Consider the following 26,176-nt stretch of genomic DNA (forward strand, 5'->3'; position numbering starts at 1 on the left):
TTTCCCACATCCCCAGTGGAAGTTCAGAGAACAGGACAAAAAGTCTGCTTCCATGCCAGCTTAAGGGTTTGAAATCACAGAGGATCTTTACATAAGGCAGATAAAACTGAGACCCCTGTGCGATTCTTGGGACTTGTCATTCTTTTCTCTGGTCCCAAAGAAGAGAGCAGTCACTGGAAAGTCTGCTTTAATAGCAGCTATTTGCAGTACAAGTCTAAATCTAATGCAGATGTTCTTAATCACATTACACTTGATCTCAATATGCTTAACAAATACAGTCCTCAGGGCACCCGGAGTGGTTACCCTGTAAGGTAAGTAATCACTGTTACACGAAATTACAAGTGAGGAGGCAGAAACTTTGTGATGAGAATACCTGCAGGTTTCAAAGTCCAGATTGTGCAGAGGCTCACCAACTAAACAGACCACCTCTGCCCTCTTGCCTGACACAAACAGTGCTAGGTCTGAGCACACACCACTGCTCTAAAACAGACAGATGTGAGATGTTCAGTTTAGCTACAATCACAACTTGCTTCCATTAATACGAAGAATGATCAAGCAGATATGATTATGTTACTTTCTTGTACTACAGCTGTGGTGTGCAACACCAGCTATGTTTCATGGCCCTTGCTGTGGTACAGCTCCTGGAAGTTGTATATAAAAAGGTGCATAACAAGTTATACACATACCACATATTAACAGAGCAAGAACTTACTGAAATAACTTTGCATGTTGTATAATATATTCTAGATTCCCAAGTGTTTTACTGCCTTTAGTGGGAAATTCCCATTGCAAGTTTATTTTTTTTTAAACTTGATATTTCTTACTTCTGTCTTGGTGCATTCCCTGGAGCTTTGGTTTGGTTTGTTGTTAGTTTGTTCTTTGGGTTTTTTTTTTTTTTCAGTTTTGGGGGTTTGGTTTTGGTTTTGTTTGGTTTGTTTTGTAGTTTGCTGTTGTTATTTTGTTTTTTTTCATTTTGTCTTTTATTTACCAGGCTTCTTTCTAAATTAAATGTTTGCAATCATACCTCTGAAGAAAATCTCTAAAAGCTGGATGGGTTTTCTCCTCAAATGTCTATACTGCAGTTCTGCAGTGTTTCAGGTAGCTCCATGGAGAATGAAAGCCTTGAAATGAGTAATGTCTCACCTGATTGTGTTTCATCATCAACAAAAAAACATAGCTGTGTTACTTTTGGCTAAAGGAATCATTGATGTTTTTACATTCACTTGTTGCTTTAGTTATTATTTCAAGGCAAGACGGCCAAATCACAGAAGTTGTCACATAACGATTGTGAGACAGCTGAGACCAGACTGCTGCAGTTCCCCATCTTCTGTACTAATCTTCTTTTTTTGTATTTACATTGTCGTCTTTACTGTCTCCCTCTCTTGGTCTCATCATCCCCTCTCCTTCTCTCCTACTGTCTCAATCCTGTTTCCTTATGCTGCTTTTAGAGCAGGTCACTTCTTGTGTAGTTGAGGGTACAAAGCTTTCTTTGTGTTTCTCTCCTGCCCCTCCTGCTGCAGTACAGCAAAGAAAACAACAAAAGAGCAACAAGGACAGTCAGGAAAGCAAGAGGTCACAGTTGTTTGCTCTGGTACACATAGAGATATTCTGGTACACATAGAGAGGGTTGTTTTCTTCACTTGCATCTCCAGTACCTAACATATTTAGTTTGTTTAAATGCTTCTCATCCTGATTATCAAAATCTTTGGTATTTGTGTTGTCCCAGAGCATAGGATTTCTCCTTCCACACCTCTGCAGTTCAAACCTACAGCAAAACAGACTCTTATTCTTCTCTGGAGGATTTTCAAAGGTCATTAGTCTTTGAGCTCCTTTCTGTCAAAAATGTATCAGCATGTTTTCTTCACTCTTCCCACACGGATGATGTATCTAACCTTGGCTCTGAAAACTTTAGGAGGTATTCCTCACTTTACCAGACACTACACTTTCTGACTGTCACCTTTATCTTATTCCTGGTATATGCTATCTGATCTTATATCTGGCCTATTCCTTCTGCTTATTCAACATCATGCTTCTTGCTCTCCTTTCACATTGGGAAAGTCCCTCTCAAACCCGCTTCTCCTGCAGACTCCTTATGCCTAACTGGCTACTCCTCTGCCAATTCCATTTCAAGACTCATCTTTCCTCTCCCTGGCCTATGACTCCTAACCTTTCCTCTAATAAAGCAATCCAATCCTATTCACTAAGCCTCAATTTTATTTCCCCATGCTCATTTGTTCTCTCTGAAAATGTGAAGTACTGTACCCAGACACTGGCCTTTTGTACATTTTTCACCTTAGCAAGACTACAACATGGACATGCTCCCCTACTAAAATACTGAAACTGCATCTATCATTTCTATTACAAATTATAATGGACTGTGAAACATTAAGTTTAGGCTATGACAAGACTGTAACAGATTTCAACATGTATTGCTTGTTTCCCAGAACACACTCTCTATTATGAAAGAAAAAAAAATGTTTTTAACATTATCTGAATGTTTATACAAAGCACTACATAAATAAATATGCTGTTTAAATTACTTGAAAATTTGACTATCTATGCAGTGAACTGAAGGCTATACTCATGTCTAGGTAAAAGGTTTGTAATTCAAATTCTACAGCAGAACTCTGGAGAGCTGTTAATTTACAAAATTCAAAATATTTACTGGATCATTCAGTCCACTCCAATGCCAAAATGGAGTAATTACCCATAATATATTTTTTTAGTGTTTTTTCCAGTTCTATGCCATGGGACTTTGGAATTTCCTTCTTATTTATTCCTTCTGTATTTATTTCACTGATTAGCACATTTCACTGGTAGGATTTTTATTTATTTATTTTCAGCTGTTGCTTTTCTCTTTTCCTCTTCTATTTTTTTATTTTCCTTTCCCTTTTTTTTTCTCCTCTTCTACATTTCCCCCCACTTTTATTTTGTTTTGTTCTCTTTTGTTTTCTTCTTCTTTTTTTTTTTTTTGTGTTTTCTTTTCTTTCTCTACACTCTCAGGAGGATAGTTTTTATCCTGTTTACCTTTTACACTCTCTCTCTACTCCCAAATAAATACACATATGCACATAGATGCTCTTTCATAAATCATTCCATCTAGTTGTCAGGTCATCTTTGTTGCTTCTTCAATAAACAACATAGCAGCACTTTGCTTCCATATAGAAACTGTATTTGTATGCTGAAACATCAGAGACACTGACCTCTAGATTAGGTATCAAACTGAGACTCCTTGTGAATATGCAGATAAATGCAGAAGAGTCTATTGACTGTTCTAAAGAAGAAGGAAACATTGTCAACATTGCCTCTGGAAAAAAAAAAAAAGTGGTATCTAACAGAACTATCTGCCAAGTGTATAATGACTCCTCTGTAGTTTGTATCATCAGTTCCCACACTCGGGTCTATGGATCACTGGCAGTCACCAATGCTACAATAAATTATCCACAACTAATCTGCAGAGCCAGTAGTTTGTACACATTAATTGAAAGTTTGTCCATAATACTATGGGATATTCTGAGGGTTCTAAGGATGCACTAACCCAAAATTTTCCGATCAGTACAATTTCCAGTGCACTACTTTCAAATCTTGTTATGAGAAAACTTTTACGTGCAAAACGTTGTACAGGAGAGAAACGCCACTCATTGTTTACGTAATTAGTCTGACAAGTCAGTCTTGGCGGGAAATGGATTTATGCCCTTTCTTTGGCACAAGTTGAAGAGAACGATGGGTTTATCTTTGCAGACATGCTGTCTATAATGCCGAGATCGGAGGTACGGGCCCGTATCCGTGGTCCTGCAACATGGAACGCGGGAACAAAGGGAGAAGTGGAGAGAGACTGAATGAGAGAAGGCAATTAAGGCTTTGCTACAAATGACGATAGGCCTAGGTGGCATTACTGCGGTTCAGCCCGGCAAGTTTAACCCCAGTGCTGCCAGCGGGGGTGGGCCGGGCCACAGGGCCCGCCCCGCTCCTCACAAGCTCTGTGCCGACGCTCCCCCGGGGCCCGCGCGCGGGGTCCCCGCCCCGCCCCGCGCTCCGCCGACCAATGGCGGACCGCAAAAGCGATTTGTGGCGCGCTGATTGGGCGCTGCCCGCTCAGCGGCCGGGGGAGCGGGCAGCGCGCGGGGCCCGCGGCCGCAGGAGGGGTGGGAAGGTGCTTCTCCTCACGGCGTTCGCGGGCTGCGGCCGGCCCGGGGCAGCGAGGCCGGCGTCGCGGGCCTCCGCCAAAGAGACCTTCGACGGTGATTCTTCGTTACGTGTGCGGTGCATATGTCTGGCAAGGCTAAAAAAAAACACCAACAAAACCAAAACCGACAAAAACCAAACAACGCTCCCAACAAAACAAAACAAAACAGAAATCGCACAGGGACCAGGGCGGGTGAATGGTGATCTCTTGGTATTATTAGCGGTCTGCAGCTGCACCAGTTAAGTACGGATGCCCTATTTTAGACAAACATCACTAATTTATTGGCCTTTTGTCTGTCTTGTAAAATGCACAGAAATACAAAGTTGTAATCTAATTTGGCGAGCAGGTAGAAATTAAGGTGGAAAAGCCACTAAATCACACAGCAGACCCTGGCTGCTTTTTGAAATACCGACATTCTCAGCCTGACAAGACAATGTGAGTTCAGTGATCTTTTTGCATCCACTCGTGGGAATCGGCTGCTGCAGATGCACCCATGGGCTGGCGAGCAGTCTTGCTGTAATTTCTGCCACAGAAATGGATAAATAAAACCCTGCTTCGGCAACCATGCGGTACGCTGGACAGGCTCCTTCCCTGTAGAATCATGCACAGAAAACTGGGAGGGAATGGGGCGAGAGAGGGGGCTCCCTTCCGAAATTTTTAATATAAGGAGGTTTTTAAGGATATTTTACTCATCAGTTGGCCTCTGTGATTAGTAACCCTCTGTGGCTGGCTCTTCCACTGACCGTTGCTTTCAAAAATTAAAATGATGGTGTAAGACAGATAAAGCAGAGGCATTTTTGTAATCTCCCCCAGTGACTGTTCCTTGGCTAGTTAACAGACCATCTATTCAGAAGCAATTTTCTTTGGGCTGAAATTATGTGCTGACCATAGCAGATCACTTCCCATAATACCCCTTCCCCCACCCAATGCTAAATACAAACCGTCTCCTACTCACTGTATAATAATGTGTAAATTACTGTAATTTTGCAGACGAGAAGCAGCCCAAAGTGAAACGTGTCTAAACAGAGGTCGATACTGAAAAATCAGGGTCATTACCTAAATCTGAAAAGTACATACTGTAAGGAAACAGGAATAGTGATCCACGACTAAGTAGACCAAAAGCTTGGTGTTGCTGATTTTAAATTTTTGCTAACCAGCGAGTGACATCACTCAAGAGCTATCCCGGGGAAACAGTGACTTTCGGTGCCTTGTAACATTATGCATGCCCACTGCTCCACAAATTGCACATGCTGGGCACAAGTGTCCCCTCTCTGGGGGGAGGGTGGTAGGGTCTCCAGCCGTCTCCGCTACTACACCGGCTGGGAAGCGGCCGCTCACAGGTCCTCCGTGCAATTATTTGTGCGTCGTCCCAGCGCCCGGGAGGGAGGGCAAGGATGTGTTCACTGTTCACACCTCAGCATTTCTTGTTTGCCACGAAGGTTTTTTTTTTTTTTTAGCTTCCTTCTCCCCCTTTGTAATGGCTTTTTTTTTTTAGCTTCCTTCTCCCCCTTTGTAATGGCTTTTTTTTTTAGCTTCCTTCTTCCCCTTTGTAATGGCTTAAACATTTCATGTGATCAAGGGCCTCCTTGACAATGAACATATCCCTGCTAATAAACCCTTCATTATCAGCCCCTGAAGGGGAACTATTTTTACACAGGAAAAACGGAGCAGTCTCAGACCAGGCAGCATCAAGGCCTCTCAAGGCTGCGTATGTTGGTGACCGCAGTGCCCGCGGCCTGAAGGGCTCAAAGGACCTGGAGGGCAGCCTCTTCTCCGGGGCCCCTGGTCACGGTGACCTGGTGGCCATAGCGCGGTCGGGTGCCACGCCACGGACGGTTTTTTTCCCCACTAGTCTTGTTTCACCTTATGCAAAGCCCCCGCAGCAAAGCCAGGTGTGAGGGGGGTTTGCTCCTCTGGTAGTTCTCCACTAATCGCCCCTTTGATTGGGAAGCCTGCAACGCGGGCACGCTGACGCGCGTGATTTGCTCAGCTGGACGAAATCCAAAGAGGTATTTTATCACCCTGTCTTGGGTGTGCAGGACATCGTAAATGCCACGCTTTGACTTCTTGCCGGAAATTTTGACTTGGGCGATGCGAACGTTTGGCAAGAAAAACATCCCGTATCGATTTTCACAGGGAGATCAGTCCCAGCAAGATCAAGGGGAAAAGGAAGAGGGGGGGGGGAAGTCAAAGAGAGGGGAAAGGAAAAAAAAAAAAAAAAAAAGAAAAAGAAGAAGAAAAAAATAGTAGATCGTGCTTAAGGGTGTTAAAAGGAACAGGGTGTCTGCGGGGCTAGTGCCCCCCACCTCATGACCCTCCTGTGCCCGCGGGCGGCGGCCGCCGCCGCCCCCATTCCATCCCCGCCGTCCGCGAAGGGTTAAACGCAATTTAACGCAGTGGTGTAGCATAATGGCTCCCAACGTAAACAAAAGGAATTATTAAGGGGGATATTTTCGAGCTACACAAAGCCCGATAGGGAAGATTTGTGTTACTAATTCCTGTGAAAGGATGTTCACGTGGTAGTTATAGGGTCGCTGGCATCCACACTTCAGTGCGTGCGGCAGTAAATCAGCAGTCTGGAAACAAAAGGGTTATTTTCTGCTCCCCTTCCTTCCGAAAAAGAGGAAGAAAAAAATAAAAAAAAAGGAAGAAAGAATAAAACCCGACCTGTCTAACTTAAGCCATATCGTAAAAATGAACATGTAATAAAATACATGAGGAGCTGAAAAAGTGAACGCAAGAAAGAAGACTGATCGGAGAGCGGAGCAGCGCCTCGGTGACCCCCAAGCAGAGGTGGGGGTCCTGCCCTACCCTAAACCTCCCCTCAGCCCCTTCCTCCAGACACTGTTTGCTTTTCTCCTTCACTAAGCACGAAAATAATCGCACATGTGTATCAGCAACCCTCTCTCGCTGGCTTCAAGCTGTTATAATTTTGAATGAGGGGGCATTTAAAAATTATGACTGAGATTCTAAATTGCCTCTTTGAAACCGGCACAGAAAAATCATTCATCATGGCTTTGAAAACTGCCCTGAAATTAAAACGAAATGAGGGAGTCTTCCTCCCGACGTGTGAGTCTTGGCAGAGCTACACTTCACCTTGGTTTTCTATTTTTTTCCCCTCCTCCCCCTCTCTTTTTTTTTTTTTTTTTTTTTTTCTCCCGTCATTTCTTTTCCTCTCCCTCAGCTTTAAATGTTATGTAGGATAATTGAAATGGGAAACACGATTTTGTATCTGGCTGCAGCACGGAGGCTCGGTGTAGGCTGCGGACTGCAGAGCGCGAGGCTGCGTGCGTGTGCGTAGTGTGCGTGTGAGTGCAGAACGTGTGAGTGTACAATGCGTGGGGGGTGGGGTGATGTGAGGGTACCGGGCGGGTGTGCAGTGTGTGCGGGGTGAGGGTAGTGGGCATGTGTTCGGGGGTGCAGTACGTGCGGGGCTACAAGGCGCGAGTGCGAGCGGGTGCCGGGGGTGTGAGCGGGTGCGTGTTTGTGTCTTTCGCCCTCGCCGGCAGGCAGGAGGAGCGGCGGACCAATGGCAGGGCCCGGTTTCATAAAAGCTGGGTGCTGATTGGCCGGCAGGGAAAGGGCATCGCGAACAAAGAAAAGTCCCTCTCAGGTACCGCGCGGAGCGAGGCTCCCGCTCCCCCGCCTCGGCCGCTGCCGTGGGGGCAGCGCCCCTGTCCCCTATGCTTCTGTGTCAGCCTGTGAGGGGGACAGACACACATGCCGCGTTTGCCTTCTCTGCCCAGTTTTTATTTTTATTTTATTTTGGTTTTTTTTTTTTTTGGTCGTTGTTTTAATTTTGTTTCTAGAAAGAAAGGAAGGTTCATAGTATCTGGTGCTCTTCCTCCAAACACAATAAATCTGTTGAAGACATTAGATTTTTTTTTTTTCTAAAATAAAAAGCGGCTGCAACAAAAACACACTCAATGCAGTTAGAAGGAAAAGGTCAACTCGATCCAATACAGACCGTAAGTACGGTTGCGTGGTGTGTCTATAGCACTTAGAGGGGATTTTTTTTTTTTCTGCAAACGGGAGTGTTAGAGTTTTGGGACTTGAAATAACTAGGATTCTTGGGGATTTTTAAAGGAGGAAGAAAACCCCAAACCAATCCCACAAACAGGGTGAGTTATTTGAGGGAAGTAAGAGGGTGCAAGCACTGTAGCCACACAAATCATACTTGACGATGCACTTGGGGGGCGTTAAAGCGTAGTGCCTTTTTTGGGTTTTAACTAACCCAGGGTGGGGGAGGGGGGGGGAAATAAAAGTGACACCATTACACCCAAGTCTGCATTGGTTCCCGCCCCCCCGGGCTCCCAGAGCACTGCGCTCGTTAGCAGGAGCGATGGGCCACCGACAGACCGGGAGGCACCCCGCATGTCACACCGAGACACCAAACGCGAGGCTGGAGCTGGGGGGTGGGGGTGGGATGGTCCCTCGGCGGCTGCCCGTTTCCATCGCCGTCTCGTTCTGCCGACCCTGAGGCGCAGGAAAGGGAAAGCCCTGAGGTAAATGGGCCACCCCGGGGAGGTGGCGGGGGGCTCGGCGAGGCGTTCCTGGGGGGCACCCCCAGACTCCAGCAGAGGCGGCGGGGCGGCGCAGGGCCCGGGCCGGGGCCGGGCGCGGCCCGCCCCGCTGGGTGTGTGAGGGGCGGCCCCGGCCGCGCTCCGGCTCCGCTCGGCGGCGGCCAATGGAGCCCGGCGGCGTCACGTGACGCGGGCAGCGGGACCCGCCGCACCTCCCCCGCCCTCCCGCCACCGGCAATTCATTACGGCTTTTAGCTTCCCATCGCTGGCTAATTAAAAATACTAAGCTAAAGCTCCGAGACCGTCTGACTTGGGGAGGGAGGAGGGAGGCATAGGGAAGGGGGAGGGGGTGATAACGGTAGACTGCGAGGTTTGCTGAGACAATAAGGTGGGAGCGATCTGTCCTGACAAAAAGGTCGTCTGCTTTATCTCCTCGGACTCTAATTACTGAATTACTTACCGCATGACTGACTAGCCCAAGCTCACGGGTTTTTCGTTGTTATTATTCCCCCCCTCTCCCGCCCCGAGACAGCCATTCGAAACTGATACGTGCCTATTTTTTTTTTTTTTTCTAATTCCTGTTTTTAAAAAGCTCTGATCTAACGCTGGTGGGGGAGGGACGGACAGAAGAACGGACGGGGACAGGCATCCCCCCCCCGCCCCGAAATCTTACCCCTGGGAAAATTTAGTTCGTTTGAGAGCACGCAGTCCTTCCTCCACTCCCACAAAATGTTTTGATAACCGGTTTATCAGATCAGTGATTCCCCCTCTCCCGCTCCTCCTCCTCTTCCTCGCCCCCCCTCTTCCCCCTCCCCCCGCCTCCCCCGCCCGTTTCCCCTCAAGTTACTTCAAGAAATCAGATCTGTCAGGACGGGCGAAAAAAATGCCACTTCCCAACTAACAGACGGAATCCAGCCCAGATTTTCAGTCCTTTCTTCTTTTTTTCCTTCCTCCCTTTCACTAATTTATCCCGATGTTAGCACATTCTGCCTTGTAACACCCGGGCGCCTGTAGGTTTGTTTCGTGGGATCATTACTTAGTGATCGGGATGGCTCCCAGGTCTGGGGCTGAAGACGGAGTGTGAAGTTGGGGAAACATTTTTTTTTTCCTTTCTCTCTTTTTTTTTTTTTTTTTTTTTTTTTGTGTTTTTTTTTTTTTTAATATTATTGTGGTGATTATTACCTCTCGGTGCTTATTCAGGAAAAGCAAACAAACAAAAATCTGGTCCTTGATGCTTCACTTTTGAATGTGAAATATTACCTCCCAGCTCGTAAAGTTGTGAGGCACAGAATTTTTTTTTTTTTTGCCTTTTTTGCTTTTTTTTTTTTTTTTCTTTAAGCAAGGACGAAAAAAAACTAGACAAACAAACAAAAAAAAAAAGGACTTCTGATCCGTGTGCCAAAGTAGGGGGAGATATGTTATTGACCGATTTATACTGGCTGAGATGATACTTGCTTTCTACTTCTTGATCACTTGCTCTTTAAGTAAAATGAGGCACAGAGTTGTTGCTGAGACGAATGGGAACAGCATTTTGATTTGCTGGTTTAATTAAAAATGATAAAGGATTAAAGGTAAGCATTATGCATATATATGTATAAATATTTCGGCAGTCGACTGTAAAAGGGAGAGATCCCTTTAAAAATCGTTTTAACTAAGCTTTGTCAAACACACACTCATTTGCGGTCACTGAGGCCACCTTGGTGCAGATCACTTAAAGAGTGTATGTCTTAATCAGTTTCCTGTACAGTCAGTAATACTATATTTAACAGACCTAACAATTGTGTGACCTAGGAATACATTAGAGCTGCTTTTAGGACTGTTATCTTAAGGATATTTTTTTTAAAGAAATGAGAATTTTTATTTCTTCTCACATTTTTTTAAATTTTAACCTACGGATTTTAATATTTTCCAGTAAACATTTGAGTTTGTAGGTTATTGTTTTTAACAGAAGGTGTATTGTGGCAGGGAAAATGAGGTTTCCCACTTCCCTTAGCACTCTCTTTCCCCCCCCCCCCCAAGAGATTAAGTGGAAAGGGGGGTTAAAAGATAATACAGGAGAGTCACAAAACTTCAAGGGTCTGGTTTAAAGCCACAAAATCCATGGAATGCACTGAAGAGTGAATCTGTGTCCTTCCTTTTCTCCTTTTCGTGCCTAGGTGGTGGTCCAAGGGGTTAGATTACAACATGTGCTCCAACAGCTAGGCACCACTTCTTTGACTGTATTTCCTGAATTTTGTGGATTTAAATAATGTAGATAATTTTTTCTTCCTTTTTTTTTCTTCCTTTTTTTTTTTTCCTTCTTTTTTATGGACATGGCTCTTAACGAGAGGTTGTGGATGTTGGGATACAACTAGAATAAAAGTGCTCATTATAAAAACATCACAGCCACCGTCTCTGGTTTAACAAACTTAAGAACGTGGCAATGCTGAATGTTTTTGCTCCCCCCTACCTTGCCCCCTTTTTATTGAGTGATGTTATATTGTGGTAACACCCAGACAAGACATACTTGACTGTTTCCCTCCTCACAGGACAACGTGGATGTGGACTGCAGGTTTTGAGCCTAGACACACCTAGGGGAGGAAGACAAGAAGAGTTGAACTTAAGAGAGAGCCCAACGGAGATAAACGAATGTCCCCACATCTCCAGAGAAAAGTTCATCGGAGTTTTACTCTAGAGATCTTATCTTCAGGATGTCATTGAACACTTCCACTGCAGGAAAAGGTGTGGATCCAAACGCAGTTGACACTTATGACAGTGGTGATGATTGGGAAATCGGTGTTGGGAATTTAATAATTGATTTGGACGCTGACTTAGAGAAGGACAGACAGAAATTTGAGATGAATAATTCTAATACCACCAGCAGCAGCAATACCAGCTCCAAGGATTGTGGGGGTCTGGCTTCCAGTGGGGTTAATGCTACCTCAGCCTTAGCTGATGGCCTAAAATTCGCTTCTGTTCAGCCCTCTGCTCCCCAGGGGAATTCCTCTCACAAAGAGACTAGCAAATCAAAAGTGAAAAGGAGTAAAACTTCTAAGGATGCTAATAAATCTCTGCCTTCTGCTGCCTTGTATGGGATTCCTGAGATCAGCAGTGCTGGCAAAAGGCAGGAAGTCCAAGGGCGCCCTGGAGAGGCAACTGGCATGAATTCAGCACTGGGTCAAAGTGTGAGCAGTAACCCAAACGGCAATAATAACAACACCAGCAACACCACCACCTTTGCCTCTTGTGGGAAAAACAAAGAGGAGAAACCAGGTAAAGCCCCAGGCAGCAGAGGCTCCAAGCGGGATAAGGATGCAGGAAAATCCAGGAAGGACAAGCAGCATGACCTGCAGCAGGGCCACCCCAATGGCAATAGCCAAATTCCCTCTGGGCACCTCTATGGCTTCGGGGCTAAGGGAGGCAATGGTGGAAGCAGCAGTCCCTTCCACTGCACCTCCTCTGCTGTGGGGGAGGTGAGCAAAAGTACACCGGATTCAGGGTTAATGGGGAACTCTGTTTTGGTAAAGAAGGAAGAGGAGGAGGAGGAGAGCCACAGGCGAATCAAGAAATTGAAAACAGAAAAGGTAGGACAAAGCTCCTCTCCACCTCTTCTGTGTTTTTCCATGTCTGTAATAAGTGTCCCATGACTGTCCCATGACTGTATGTCTGGCTCCTCTGTCTTCTCTGCTGTGTATTTGTGACATGCATATGTCCTTCCTCTCCTTTCCTTAAAAAAAAACAAACAAACAAAAAAAACCAAAAAAAACCCTACCAAAACCACCCCAGAGACCTCTTCACTACATGGAAGATACCATTTTTCCAGTGTGCTGCTCTTCCTTGTGATTTTCTCTCCTGTCTTCAGATCTAGAGAACGTTTCTGTTTTGTCTGTTCATTTTAATTGCATTTATCCAGAAGGAGAAACACAGAGATGACCCTGACTAAGCGGTCCCCAGTTTTAGGAGAGAGCAGCAGTACCAATGGGATGGCATGTGTTCGCAGGCTGCATAGCTCAGGCTCCAGGCGCAGCAGGTCTTGAATATGCTGCTGACTCTACCACGGCATCAGCAGGCATTCGCGGCCATTCCTCTCCCAAAGGCTAAAGGAACCCCTCTCCCTTTCTCTGACCCTCTGCCTAGAGCTGAGATTGTGCTTGGGGAGGAAACAGGAGCTGTCGGCAGAGACGGGGCTCTGCCATTGCGCTTCAAGGAGACACAGGATGCTTACTTATTGTGTTGGGGTCTTCCGTTCACTGTAGCCCAGAGGCCCCAGAAGCTGATGTAGCAACTGGGAGGAAGGAGCCAGCAGACAGGCAGTGACTCTTGTCTTCCTCGAAGGAGGATGCTGGGAGCAGGGAAACGCACCTTGTGCTGAGAATGGTGTGTGCAAAACAGCTTTTGGAACAGAGTGGAGCCGTTTGTCTCCTGTCTGGAGGAGTTTTCCTCTCTGAGCCATGCTGGCTCTTGGATTTGAACTGCTTGTTTGTTTACCAGTTGAAATGTGTGACAGAAATTAGATGGGAGTGTGCGGTTTTATTACTTTCTATTTCAGATGCTTTCTGTATGAATAGATGGCTGCTACTCTATTATTTGGGAAAGGTGGAGTGAGATCTTGTTGTCTTTTGTCAACTGCTGATTCAAGGATGTTCTGGTGTTAGTGGGAGTTCAGTCCCTAGGGCAGAAGCTATTTCCTGGGGTCCAGAGGGCGAGTGTTGGCCCATGATTACAAGTACAGTAAATTCTACAGGTTGTTAAACAAAGAGAACCTGCTCTGCCTGAAAAATAAAGCAAACCAACACCCTCCAGATGAACAATCTCAGGGTGTTAAGATTGTGACAGCTGTTTGTCCCAAATTACCTGCTTTTACAACTTCCCCAGTGAACATTCAGCAATGGGGAAACTTTCAGGTCGGTGTTAACTGTATGGTCTGCAAGTGTCTTGAAGGGCTGAAGGTCTCAAGGAGTGGGGAGTTATGTCTTCTTATGACTGGTTACCAGCTTTTTGTATTTCAGTAATGAAGTTTTTGTAATACTAAGTCGACTGGAGGATTAGATTTGGGTATTTGTGATAGCAGATACTTGTTAGTACTGGTAGATAATTCCAAGGGATTTCTGTTCAAGCCAAGGAACAAATTAAATATCATATTGTATGCATATTATTGCTTTTAAGATAGCATATCTATGGATGAATTTGAATGAGCCTTATGACCTTGTCTAAATGCAGAGGAGAAAACGAGATTGCTGTGTAATTCATGTGTATATGTTTGCATTTTGATTTATGAAAAAGTGCTGTTCACGGCAGAAAGCTGTCCAAAAATCTCATGGTCTCTTTATTATCTTAGTACAGTAGGCATTTACTTCTGTTGCCAATAGTCTTCAAATTGCAGTTCTCTAATCTGTTTTAACTATCTAGATAAATTGCCCTAATCCGGTCTTCACAATGGCTGTGGTTAAAGAGTCAGAGCCATTTGATTGGATTCAGTGGCTGCCTGGAATGTGGGAGGTACTGCCCTTTTGCAACCCCCTTAGCCTTTTAATCTCTCAGCCAAATGTTCACATTCAACAATTTTGTTTAGCTGGCAATCTGAACATTTCAGTATCTCAAAGGCTGCTGCCATGGCAACGGAGATTAGAGGGTGGTGTGGTTTCTCCCGTTTTTGTGTTCTTTCAGCTCTCTAGTCACACAGGAAATTGTATGAAGAATCTATATACGTGCGAGTAATCTTATGTGCAGTATAAATGGGATGGCATGCAAATTCAGAGCAAACACGTATGGAGGAGTTCAGCGTCAGTGACACACTCTGTGTGTTGTAGATGTCGCTCCAGGAGGAGGGTCTGGAGCTTGCATTTCCAGCAACAGCCGCTGCTGTTGGCACACACCGACTTTAATACAGGCTTTGCACACCAGAATCGTGCAGCCTTGGCCTTTGTCTTGCACAATGGTGTGCTTGCTTGCTATCTGAAGTCCCTTAGCGTTTTTCTTAGCCAAGAATGTTCCCTTTTATAATAATAATAATGTAACTCGTTGATGATAATGTTTGATCTTATAAGTCCAGCCAGTGGCAACATTAGTAACATTCGAGTGTTTTATGTTTGTTGATCTGCCTTTTTTTTTTTTTTTTTCCCAAATGATTGTCTTTGGAAAGAATTCTTTAAAGGTTTTAGATTGTTGAAGTGTTATTGCTTTGACTGTTTATATGCCGGAACATATGTGCCATACTTGCAGAAAGCAACTTGTATCTGTAGATGAATACCTAATTTTCAGCCTGCATGTTGAAATCAATGTTCAGTTATTTTTACAGTTGTGCAAGACATGCCTCATGAATTTGGAAGTTTCCTTTTAGAATCAGATGAGTTCATGACTGCTGATTAAAAATCTACATGCTTTTATATGTGGCGTGGAATATAATACTGCATTTATTTACTATTTGTGAAAAGCTTGGAGCAGATTCCCAGGAGTTGTAGTCACTGTTTAACTTTCACAGCATGCTTCAATTCTATTTTTAGTCTATTTATTATGTTTCCTTGCTGCAGAAAGTCATGTAAAACATGATAAATTGGATCTTACGAAGCCTAATTAAATCAATGACTGTGTTCTGCTGGCTCTTTTATGCAGAAACCGCAAGTATGTTGTAAAAGTTGCCACTCCCCTAATATGTGGATAAAGTCAAAGTGTGCTGTAATTCTAAGATGTTTGAGCTATATTTGTGCAGTCCATTTTGTGGCTAAGCCAACACTGACATGTCTGAATAAGTAGCTTTGACAGGTAGGCTAACCCCTCCTAAGATTTTTGGTGTTAAAACCTGTCTCCATTTTCCATTTCTTATCCATACTGTTTTTAGCACAGTTACTGACTGTCAGCATGAACTCATCATCTGTTCCAGCTAAGTTTTTTTTGTTTTTTAACAGCTGTTACATTTAAAAGTGTTCAGAATAGCTACAAAATTTGCTTTGTATGCATTGTGAGGAGATTTTGGAATTAATTCAGTCATAATTTACTCTGAGATATGGGAAGACTTCAGTTGGTATGTGAAAAACAGTATGTTTACATGAAATTAATGCAGAAGATTTAAAGCTGTAATCAGAAGGTTTTAAACCTTCTTTAGACCTTCTTAAGGTATCAGTCTAGTGATATTCCAGGATGGAATCTTTCTCTTTTTTTAGTTTAGTGCTTCTCATTAAGACTGCATTCACATTTGAAAGTTGTCTTTAGTAAATTAGCATGTTGGTGAGTATTATTTATTTTATCTTCACTTTCCTTCTTGTGTTTTAGTGTTAGGATTTAGTGTTTTGTATGCTATCAGGAATCTCTGAGTGAATTTTACCTATTGATGTAAATCATATAAGTACATGCTTTGATTAATGATGGTATGGAGATATGCTCTTCATGTACTTTCCTTGCTGGCCTTGTGTGTAGTTTATTCACTGTGAAATAAAAGGGCAGGGAGGTCACTTGCTGTAATTAAAGAACAAACTCTATTGTTGTTTGACAGCAAACTGTTTTGAAAGCTACATAAGGGATTTAGCTGTTAAAAACATTGATAAGTATGGGTGTCTAACAATAAGCACAGCTCAAGGTTCTTAAAGTTCTGTAGTGCTGTCTAGTAGTGTGACAGTGCTTTTTGAGCTGGGTGAAGAGGTGTTGCCCTTTGGCCGAGGAAAGCTTTCCGTGTGAACCTGCTGACCTCTGCCAATATGTATGACCAGATCTTCCATTGAATTCCTGTGCAAAGCAAGAGTTAGAGTAGCACAATGGAGGCTGGTCTAGAGCATCTTTCAAAGAAAGTAGGGAAGCTGATAACCATATTCGGGACTACGGGAAAAATATTTCAATTTGGGCATTAGTAATTTTACAATTTTAATAACTTAATTAATACCCAGTAAAGAGGGAAGGATTGATTGTCCAGATGTCATAAGGTTAACTGTGTTCTCCATATTAAAGGGCTTTCCTGCAAGACTCTTTTAATTATAGCCATATAAAGACTTGTTTTTCCAAAGTAGCATTTTATAGTCCAATAAATGAAATGTATGTTAAAAGTGCTAAGCAAAATCTCCCGTAACCATAGAGGTGTTCAATAACCAGATTCAAGTAACATGGAAAGTACCATCTGTTTCTAGTTTTCAGCATAAGCCCAGGAATTGAAAAGCTGAGATTTGCTTGTATTTTTCCGACTCTTTCTTTTTTAAATTATTATTATCATTATTTTAAAAAGTTCACCTGGCACTTTATAGAAGCTTTCTGAAATGCAATAATACAAGAGAGACTGTGAAAACACATGTTCATACATACAGTTAACCAGTTCCACTTTAATTTAAAGAGATTTCCAGAAGCTCAGTCATTGAAGAATTTCTAATAGTGAATCACCGCCTGCAGGCAAACACAATAAGGGTCAGTCCTTCAAAGGTTTTGCTATTGAGGTAGAACCTGATTTACTCTGTCCTTCCTTACGAAGTAAAAACGAAGGGGGGGGAAAAAACCCCACAATCGCCCCAACAACAACAACCAAAAAACCCACCCCCACCTCGCAAAGGATAACTTTAGCAAGCTCTTATCAGGCACCTAATTGCATATGATAAAAACATTGACTAAAATTTTCCATGCAGACTTTACTGCTGTTCAGAGAAGTGTTCTAGAATTCTTGATAGGGAGAAAATGACTCTTTTAAAGATAACTTGTTCTAAACTGTTAGGCAATGAGATTCTTGGCTGTAGCCTATAAGCCCTGGATAAAACGCCATCCGGCCTTTGTTTGAGGTCTTTTACTGAAGCTAATGACTGGTCTTGTGCCGCCTTGAGATAAATGACATTATCTCTGAGTGGTCTGACAGGAAACAGACATGTTAATGGTGAAGCTGCGGGGAGGATCTGCTGTAGTTCTGACAAAAGAGAAAAGCTTGGACCCCTGGTTGTGATCATTAACACAGAATGCATTCCGTCATAACTAGAAAGCCATTTTATCGACAACAACGTAAATCATAAATCTGAAATCTGTAGGGTTTTTTGCGTGCTCAAACTAGTGCCTTTTTTTTCTCCACCGTGTAAGAAATGAGTTATCTCCATAGTACTGACATTAGTGGGAGGGCCTGGGTTCTGCTTTCTGTTAAATGGACACATCCTTTGCACGTTGAATGCAGGTTCCCCTTTATGTGCCCTGTGTTATCCATGCTATTTGCATTTCTAAAAGAATTTAAAAAACCCCTGTGTTTCTTCACGTCTTACACTCTTTATTGATACACGTGATATTGAGCATGTTTCACAAGCATCATCAGGAGTATCGTTGCAGAAGTACTAACATTTCAGCTATACTTTACTTCCATTTTGGATAAGGACATACTTATATTTTGGATTTCTGTCACCCACCCTTGAAAAAGGTTGGGTTTCTTCTGCAGAAGTTCAGGCTGTTTTGTGTTACTGCCACATGGTCCGTATTTCTCAAATACAGAATTCGCTTTTTGAGTGGCATGTTCCAGATTTGTTGCATGATATATAGTTGGAATTGCTGAATATAACCAGGTTTTAGAGTCTACTGTGGTCTGAACTATACTTTGTACAAATGATCCAACGACCAGGTTATTATTTTTATAGTATTCTTAACTTTGTACCAGCTTTTATTGTACTTATATGATGTTCTAAATTCACATGGTGATATATTGCTACGTGCCCTGAATGGCTGGAGGTTGTCTGACTTCTTAACTGTGCTTCATTTCTTACAACAGAAATACATCTTGCCCTCAGTCCTCATATAGGCTCACACCTGTGGATCTATGGATTGACTTCAACTCAAGGGCTGGCCATATTTTTTGATAAAAACTAGCATTTGTTTTAGTGTGTTTACATATCAAGGAGTTATTTTTATTTCTTAACAATCACAGAATATATGTGGATTTTTTTTTAAAAAATGTGGTCTGTACATAACATGTCTTGTTGGGTGAAAGACAGCAAAACAGTCTTTCATGAAAATTTCTGATGATGTAATAATTGCAAAAAGTAAATACCTTTCTAAAAAATCAGAAAAGTTAATCTATCTATCTATCAAAAAATTCTGTTTTATAAACCTCTTCCTTTTTCTTTTTTTGTAGCACTATTTCTGTCCAGTGCAGCTTTTTTCAGTGCAGCCTTTCACCAGAGTGAACAGTAACACAATCTATAATTTTTTAATTTGCTTAAAAATATGTTTGAGATGTGATACTTTTAATAAATATAATTACCAATTGTTATAGCAGGATTTGAGGGGTTTTCTTAAATGAGATTTTAAATCACAATTTTAAAAAGTTATTATTACATTATTGATTTAATAGCACAATGTACTGAAGGCAGTGAGTAGCCATTTGGACAAGGAGGAATGTCAGAGAATGACTTTTGGTTGTGCTGTAGGATTTCAATAAGCACTCTCTGTTGCACTTTCTCTTTTAACTTTTAAAAAATGGTCTTGGCAATTGGAACAAAGCCTTTACATTTGAATGAAAGGTTGTAAAACTATTCAGAGCGACTTGACTGACAAGCAAGTTCTTTGTAATTTCTTTTTCTTTTTTGAAAAAGCTGAGAGAAACATCAAGGACTGGAATAGGAATAGGTAGTTTGCTCTGACGCCCCATGTATGCTTCCATAATATATATGCTTATATATGTGTAACACTACTTGATTAAACTGTTCAAGTGAGCATTCAGGTCAAGTTGCATACAATGAAGTAGGAATTATGTCTGTATAGATAGGTTTTCCAGCTCTAGAGCCACTATGGCATTGATTAAATTTTCTGAAGTCTTAAGCCAACTCTGCAAGTAAGAAAGTTGCATTTAGTGACAGAGATTTATAATATGTCTGCTTTTATGGTAAGCTGACAAATACTGCTAAATCTTAAGGTGAAAGGATCAACTTCTCTAGCATCTGCCTGTAATACCTCTTAGGAATTAAATGTGAAGCTCTTTGTTTCACTAATTTTGAAGTGAAATTATGCTACATTCAGTTGTATGTCCTTTATGATAAATCTTTGTCTGCCCATCTTCAGAAAAAAATGCCAAACATTTGGTTCCTTTATCTTCTCACAGCTTCCGATTCTTCCTAGCCTAAATCTCACTTTTGTGCACAGAGTTTGAGGTGTTTGTCTCCAGAGAAACTCCACCAAATAAGACTGGAAGGGAAATAACCTCATGAGGATGTTTGAAGCATATGCCAATAGTGGCATGTGAATGCAGTTTTTGCAGTCAAAAGAGCAAACTAAAATCTATTGATTGTGGTTACTTGGTGTTTTCAAAACACTAGCATTCTAATTGTTGAGTTGTCTTGTCATGTTAACCAAGAAGCAGATGGCATAACACCACAGAAGTGTACTTTTACTTAAAGAAACTTTAGAGGTTTTGATGTGTTTTCTTTTCCTCTTATTTCCCCGATGGCTTCTTTTTTTTTGAAGAGTAACATGAGGAAACCTGGTAGTAATTTTATTGCTTTCCCATAACAGTTTGAAATAATAGGCTGGTCTTTGGTTGCCAGTCAAATTTCTACCAGTCAGCTTGTGGTTTTTTTTGCTTTGTGTTTTTTTTTTCTGTTGTTTTGTTGTTGTTGTTGTTGTGGTTTTTTTTTTTTTTGTGTTTTTTTTTGTTTGTTTGTTTTTGTTTTGTTTTTGTTTTTTGGTTTTTTTGGGGGGGGTTTTGTTTTGTTTTTTGGGTTTTTTTTGTTTGGTTGGTTTTTTTTTTTGTTTTTTTTTTTATTCTGTTTTTTATCATATGGCACTGGAATATAAAAATATATGTTTGTAGTTTGCTGTCAGAAACTGGCATTTTGTTTCAATTAGCAACAGAAGACTAAGCTCCAATTGGTCACACTTTGGTAAACTCTGAGAGCTTGCTTTCTTCATTCTGATAAAAGAAAGCGCCAAGTTTAGGCTGTGTTTCCCAGGAAATTTTGAGGCACATCTGGCCTCTTTAACTGTGTTTGCTGGACAGTTTGATTTTGCACACATTTAGTCATTTGCATTATCCATTGAATTAATTCAGCAGTTTTGTTAAGCCCATCCCCCCTGCAACACAAGTTCATGCTATTCAAATGCCACCTTTATTGATGAATTTCAGTGATGCTGTGCTGAACTCTGTTAAAAATAGGTCTGTGGGTACCATGGTTGCTTGTTAAATAAGCATAGCCTTCGTAGTTTTCACCACTTGCCTCAACCAGTAAGAAGAGTGAAAAGCAAACTGTAATCTTTCTCATAGTGCACAGGGCCAAACCAAATTATTTTGGGATTTCCTGTCACTTCCTTGGCTGATTTCTGTGGATGGCTTATGTTAAAAGCAAAAATAATGTTTGAACTGGAAGGGTTTGGTCTTCGGGTTTTCATTCTTCATGGAGAACTGTTTATTTGAATGTGGTTGGCCACACTACATGGATAGTGCTATCAAATCTGTGCTTTATTATATGCTTGTAGCAGTGAAGTAATGGCAGTATTTGCATGTTTCAGGGTTTCATGTTCTTGCCAATTCTTTTTGAAGGAGGGAAATGAAACTAGGTCTGTATCTCTTCGAAAAAAAGGTAATAGTTAGAAGCAAACACAATTAGAAATGGACCTTGTTACTTTGTTGAACTTTGTTTTGCTGGTAGGAGTTTTAAATCTGATTTAGTAAATGTTGAGGCATTTGTTTAGTTAGCTTGCCCTGACTACAAGGATCTAATATTCCAAGAGTATTTATGGATATAATAAACATATTGACATAAAGTTTTGATAGTTAATATTTACTCTGGGTTTAATGTTAGGCACTATATGTTGTATTGCACTAGAGCTCTGGAATGTGAAGGAAAAATACTGCTGCATTTTGAGAACAATGAAGGTGGTTGTTCCACACCCAGTTTTACTGGAAACATAAATTGATGTTTTTGTCCACATCAGCCAATACTAAGGTGCAATATTATGTAATAGTGTTACTAGTTGCTGTTTAAGGAGACGGTTATGCGAACACGTGTGTGTACATATATCAATATAGATATTCACATATATGCTGGAGGTGTGTGTGTATATACACACACATGCACATACATACATGTATGTACAAAAATAGAAAAAAGAGCTGCTACTGTTTTATAAATACAGCAACTGACTTTTGGCTAATAGTTTTGTTTACATTTCATGTCCAGATCTTTTAACAGTCTTTCCTGTGACGCTGCAACGGATACCAAGCACTGAAGGAGAAAGCTAGCAGCTGTTTCCGTTACAGCATTGGTACATTAGCTTCTGCACTTTATTTTCATTTTATGATCTCCTCCAATCTTTCCTAATCACCCCCTAAAAAGGCTTTTCCCCTTCTGCCTTTGATTTATCTGTCTGCAGGGTTCTGTGTTTTTCTTAGCTTTAAAAATGTAAAATCTGTGTGTGTGTTTTTTTTTTTTCCCTAAGAGCTTAATGCTTTGACTCTTACTCACACTGAGCAAGGGCTTACCATCCTTTTTCAACTCAAGTAAGTACTTCCTTGTGTTATGTTTCTGTAATCCCTTACTTGAGATGAGTCCAGGTTGCAGAATAGGACCTACTATGACCAATTATATTATTCTTGTAACAACTTGAGCCACTGTATGATTTATAGGTTTTTTTGCACTCCACCTGAATAGTGTTTTGTTCATTCTTGCTCTTTCCTTCACCATCTCTTTGAAAATAATTGTTTCATGGCTGTATGCTCTTATTGCTGAGATATGACTGAAAACTGCATGCAGTACAGTGAAGCACATTCATTTTCATCTAGTACCCGTTTATTGCCTTGAGCACTGTAAATCTGTCAGTTCTTCACGATGCTTTCACCTCTTTCTTAATTTGCTCCAGTTTCTAGTTTGACAATGTTCCCCTGAGGCAGAATTCTAATCTGCTTCCAATTAGTTGCAAAATGTGACTCAAATTTCCACATTATGGCTGCTGTTTTACTTGCACGCACACATCTACAAACAAATGAATGCTCTTGAATATTTATTTTTGGGCCTTCAGATTTACTCTAGGTGGAAAAGTTGCCAACTACATTCAAACTACATCCAAGATTTATATTTTTTCTTAAAGTGAAATATTTCTTATAGATTTGAAATGCCTCTTACTGCTAAATTTTCACAAACCCTTTTCAACTGGTTGGTAATTATTGCGGGTACATTGTATTGCGATAAATTAAACACGTTAACAATACACATAATTAACATTTAAATATGGATGTGATTGCTGTGTCAGTTCAGGATAAGAGGCATTTCTTTTCTGCAGGATCAGCACAATTTTTTTTTGAACCTTTAAGTAGTTTTTCAGGATGAACGTGCATACCTGACACCTGTCTGGCTGCCACCTCTTATCTGCAACTTCAGAAGTTGTCATTTGGCTGGGGGGAGGCAAGGAGACTAATTTGATCTCTGGTGAGTCTTAAAAGGTACAGCTCATTAAAATATTTTTGTGTGTCCTTTTGTATGGACCTGTGCTTGTGTATGCATCCATATGCATGAGTACATGGGTGTATATTTAAACTAGGATACCTTAAATTAAGAGGGTTTTCCTGTAGTGTTCATTCTCCTATGAATAGCTACAGTAGGAATATGTTTTATTCAATGGGGAAAAAGTGAAATTTTGAGTGGGAAGTGTGGAAATCTAAGGGGAGCTGGAACTTCATTCCTTATACAGGCAAAACTAGCATTAGGTGCTGTGTGTCAATTCTGCCTATTGTCCACCCACCTCTAATACCTTATCTCTGTAGCTGCCTATGCAGAGAAGCACTGAGTATTTAATTCAAATATATCAGTAGCTAAACCTGTAGATGAAAATCTTTAGTGGAGATTAGCACTCTAAAGCCTGGCAGATTGATGTCAGCAGCCATAACAGACTTCAAATAGGCTTGCAGAATTACATTGGAAGTATATTGCTGAAATTGAAGTGGCTAAGTACCTGTCATTTCTAAATGAGATTTACACCTGTAAATTTATCCATCCACTTACAGTACTTTACTTATTTAAAGTATTAAGTATTAAAAACATACAGACATGTTTTTTTTTTTTTTAAATTGTCTTTACTGTCGCACGTTGAGGTGGTAGCCTGCTAATCCTGTGTTGTATATAGAAATATCTCCATGAAGGCAAATACATGCATGTTGTGTTCTGGTTTTAATCCCTGAGAATGTATTTTCCAGAAAGAACAAAAAGTTAAAAATAGAGGTAAAGGAAAATTATCTCAGTGTTATTTTCTTTTGAGACATCAGTGACTTTTAACTGCAGAGATGAAAAAGCTAACATGTTATTTACTTCTCTGAAGGTTTCGCTTACTCCAGTAGACTCCTGTGATTCACAACATTGTTCTATGAAGAAACAATATTTGCAAACATTGTGAAATGCTGCAGTAGCATGGCATTTTTTTTCCCCTCATACAACATCAAAGCACTTGAGGTTCAGCTTTGTAGCCATGGTGAATCACAGTTCCTGTGATTGTCAGTTTTTGATAAAAAAGTACATAGTCAATTAAAATTCGAGTGAAATATATGTATTTGTAGCTTACAACAACTGACTTTTTAAAGACATGCCGAGTGAATAACCAGGCCAGTACATGAAAAAAAACACCCCCACACATCATCCACATGTATGTGTACACACACATAAACATGCAACCACACATGATTAATTTTTCAGGCAGAAATCACAGTGCTTCAGAGAAGCATTAAATGCTTTTGTTGATAGCTTATAGTTTTATAAACTCTGAATGAGCTTATTGCCTTTTAACCAGCACTAAATAATAGAAGAACCTATGAGCCTCCACACTGGACAGCAGCCAAGCAGCCAAAGAAAGAGAGGTAGGAAAAAAAAAAAAAAAAAAAAGAAGTGAATGGCTTAATTGTAGAGCAAATCATTTGTTTACGGATTAAAACCTATTTGGTAGCTAAATCCTATGGACAAGGAGGTGAAAGAATGAGGCACTAAGGTACAGGAAATGAGCTTTATATTTTGTGCCTAAGTCCTGCTATTTTTGCCTCCTCCCAAAGCAGAGGAGGCAAGGAAAAAAAATGAATTGTTTAACAGCAAAGACTGCTGAACAAAGCACACATATTAAGTAGGAACAAAAGAGTGGGAGAAGGAAAGTGTTGGTGCACTTACGTGCTGACAGGAACCTGACAACTGGAGCTGCTTCCAGCTAAGGGGCACCAGTCTGTGGCAAGAGAGCTGCCCTATTTTGTTTTCATTTTGAATGGGGTGGGGGAGAAATGCTTCTGTTAATTTGAGCAAACATAATACATTTTCTTGAACCTGTCTGCCCAATATGCCGTGTAGTTTGTTCACTAGAACTGCCTACCCCGCTTTTTTTCTGTCTTGCTTTTTTCTTCTCTCCTTTTTAAGAGCAAATTTTTTAAATAGGCCTTTGTTTCAGTATCATAACTGATTAGTTGACAGTTCAAATGGTTAAGAAGTGCTTGTGGTTCCTGTTTTATTGTTGTACAACATTTTTTTAAAGACCCACTTACTGGTGGCCTGTAAATTTGAAGATATCATTTTCATGAATCATTGGTTTAAAGATCAAAGCCAAAAAAGCATTATAGCAGAAATGGAGTAACCTCTGCAGTAAAAGTTGTTTAAACTTCTTCAGTTAAAACTCACTTTTTCAGTAATTTATAGCCTTTCAAAATTCTTACCTTCCGAGCTGAATTTTCTATGACTTCTTCTCTTCATCACTGCTGTGAAAATGAATTTACAAAGTCAGAATAAGGAAATAGGTCCACAGGTCATAGAAAATAAACCATTTTATTTTACAGAACATCCCTGCTGTATTTTGGTTGGCAAAGCCTTCTGAGAAAACAAGTCATGATTATTTGTGTGGAAATAGGCTTTGATTTGATCAGATTATAAATCATCTGAAGAATATGTTTGGCCTATGTAAAACAGCTATTCAATTTTCTGTCTTCAGTGCTGTAGTAATTTGCATGGGAAAAAGAGTTGATATAGCTGAGTTTGGTAAGTTGTGCCTGGTCATTTCTAGTAATAACATACATTTTTAGTTTGACTTATAATAAAAAAAACATAAAAAATGGACATTTTTTCCCCTTTGGCTAAGTTCATGTAAATAAAAATCAAAAGATGCATAAATTAAAAAAAAAAATCTTTTCAGTTGTTCTTATTTGAAATCCAGTATAAGAACAGGAAAGTTTTTAGTGTGTAATTTTCGTGAGGGAACAAGGAAAAAGTTAATGAGCTCAGGTGTGACCTTTTAAGTGCTTAAGTGCTTGGCAATGCTGTGCCTTGTTTCTTTACATATTGCTTTATTGAAATTCACTGATGTGATACAAAATGTTGCACTCTACTTATGTATAAACAAATCCAGAGTGTGTTGCCAGTAGTTGTGCTGTTAAGAATATATCTCCCTCAAACTAGAGTCTACTAAGTAGCAACCTCCTGGAAAGTATTCTTAATAGCGTTGCTTGCTTCAAATTTAGTTTCTGCTGCATTTCCTGATCACAAGAATGAGAGATAGTGCACGGAAAAGCGCTCCTAGCTGCATTCCCTAGTAACAG

At 41.0% G+C, this 26,176-nt stretch overlaps 1 protein-coding gene across 1 annotated transcript in view; it reads left to right on the top strand.

The window, feature by feature from the left end:
- The first annotated feature begins 11,399 nt into the window (after positions 1-11,399).
- The window catches only part of ZNF608 (zinc finger protein 608), a 76,354-nt gene continuing 61,577 nt past the window's right edge, over positions 11,400-26,176 (top strand). Inside the window, exon 1 of the mRNA XM_053931861.1 lies at positions 11,400-12,272. Coding sequence (XP_053787836.1) covers positions 11,400-12,272 — 873 coding nt within the window. The remainder of the gene's footprint in view (positions 12,273-26,176) is intronic.

Source organism: Vidua chalybeata, chromosome Z (genome assembly GCF_026979565.1).
Source record: "Vidua chalybeata isolate OUT-0048 chromosome Z, bVidCha1 merged haplotype, whole genome shotgun sequence".
Lineage (NCBI taxonomy): Eukaryota > Metazoa > Chordata > Aves > Passeriformes > Viduidae > Vidua > Vidua chalybeata.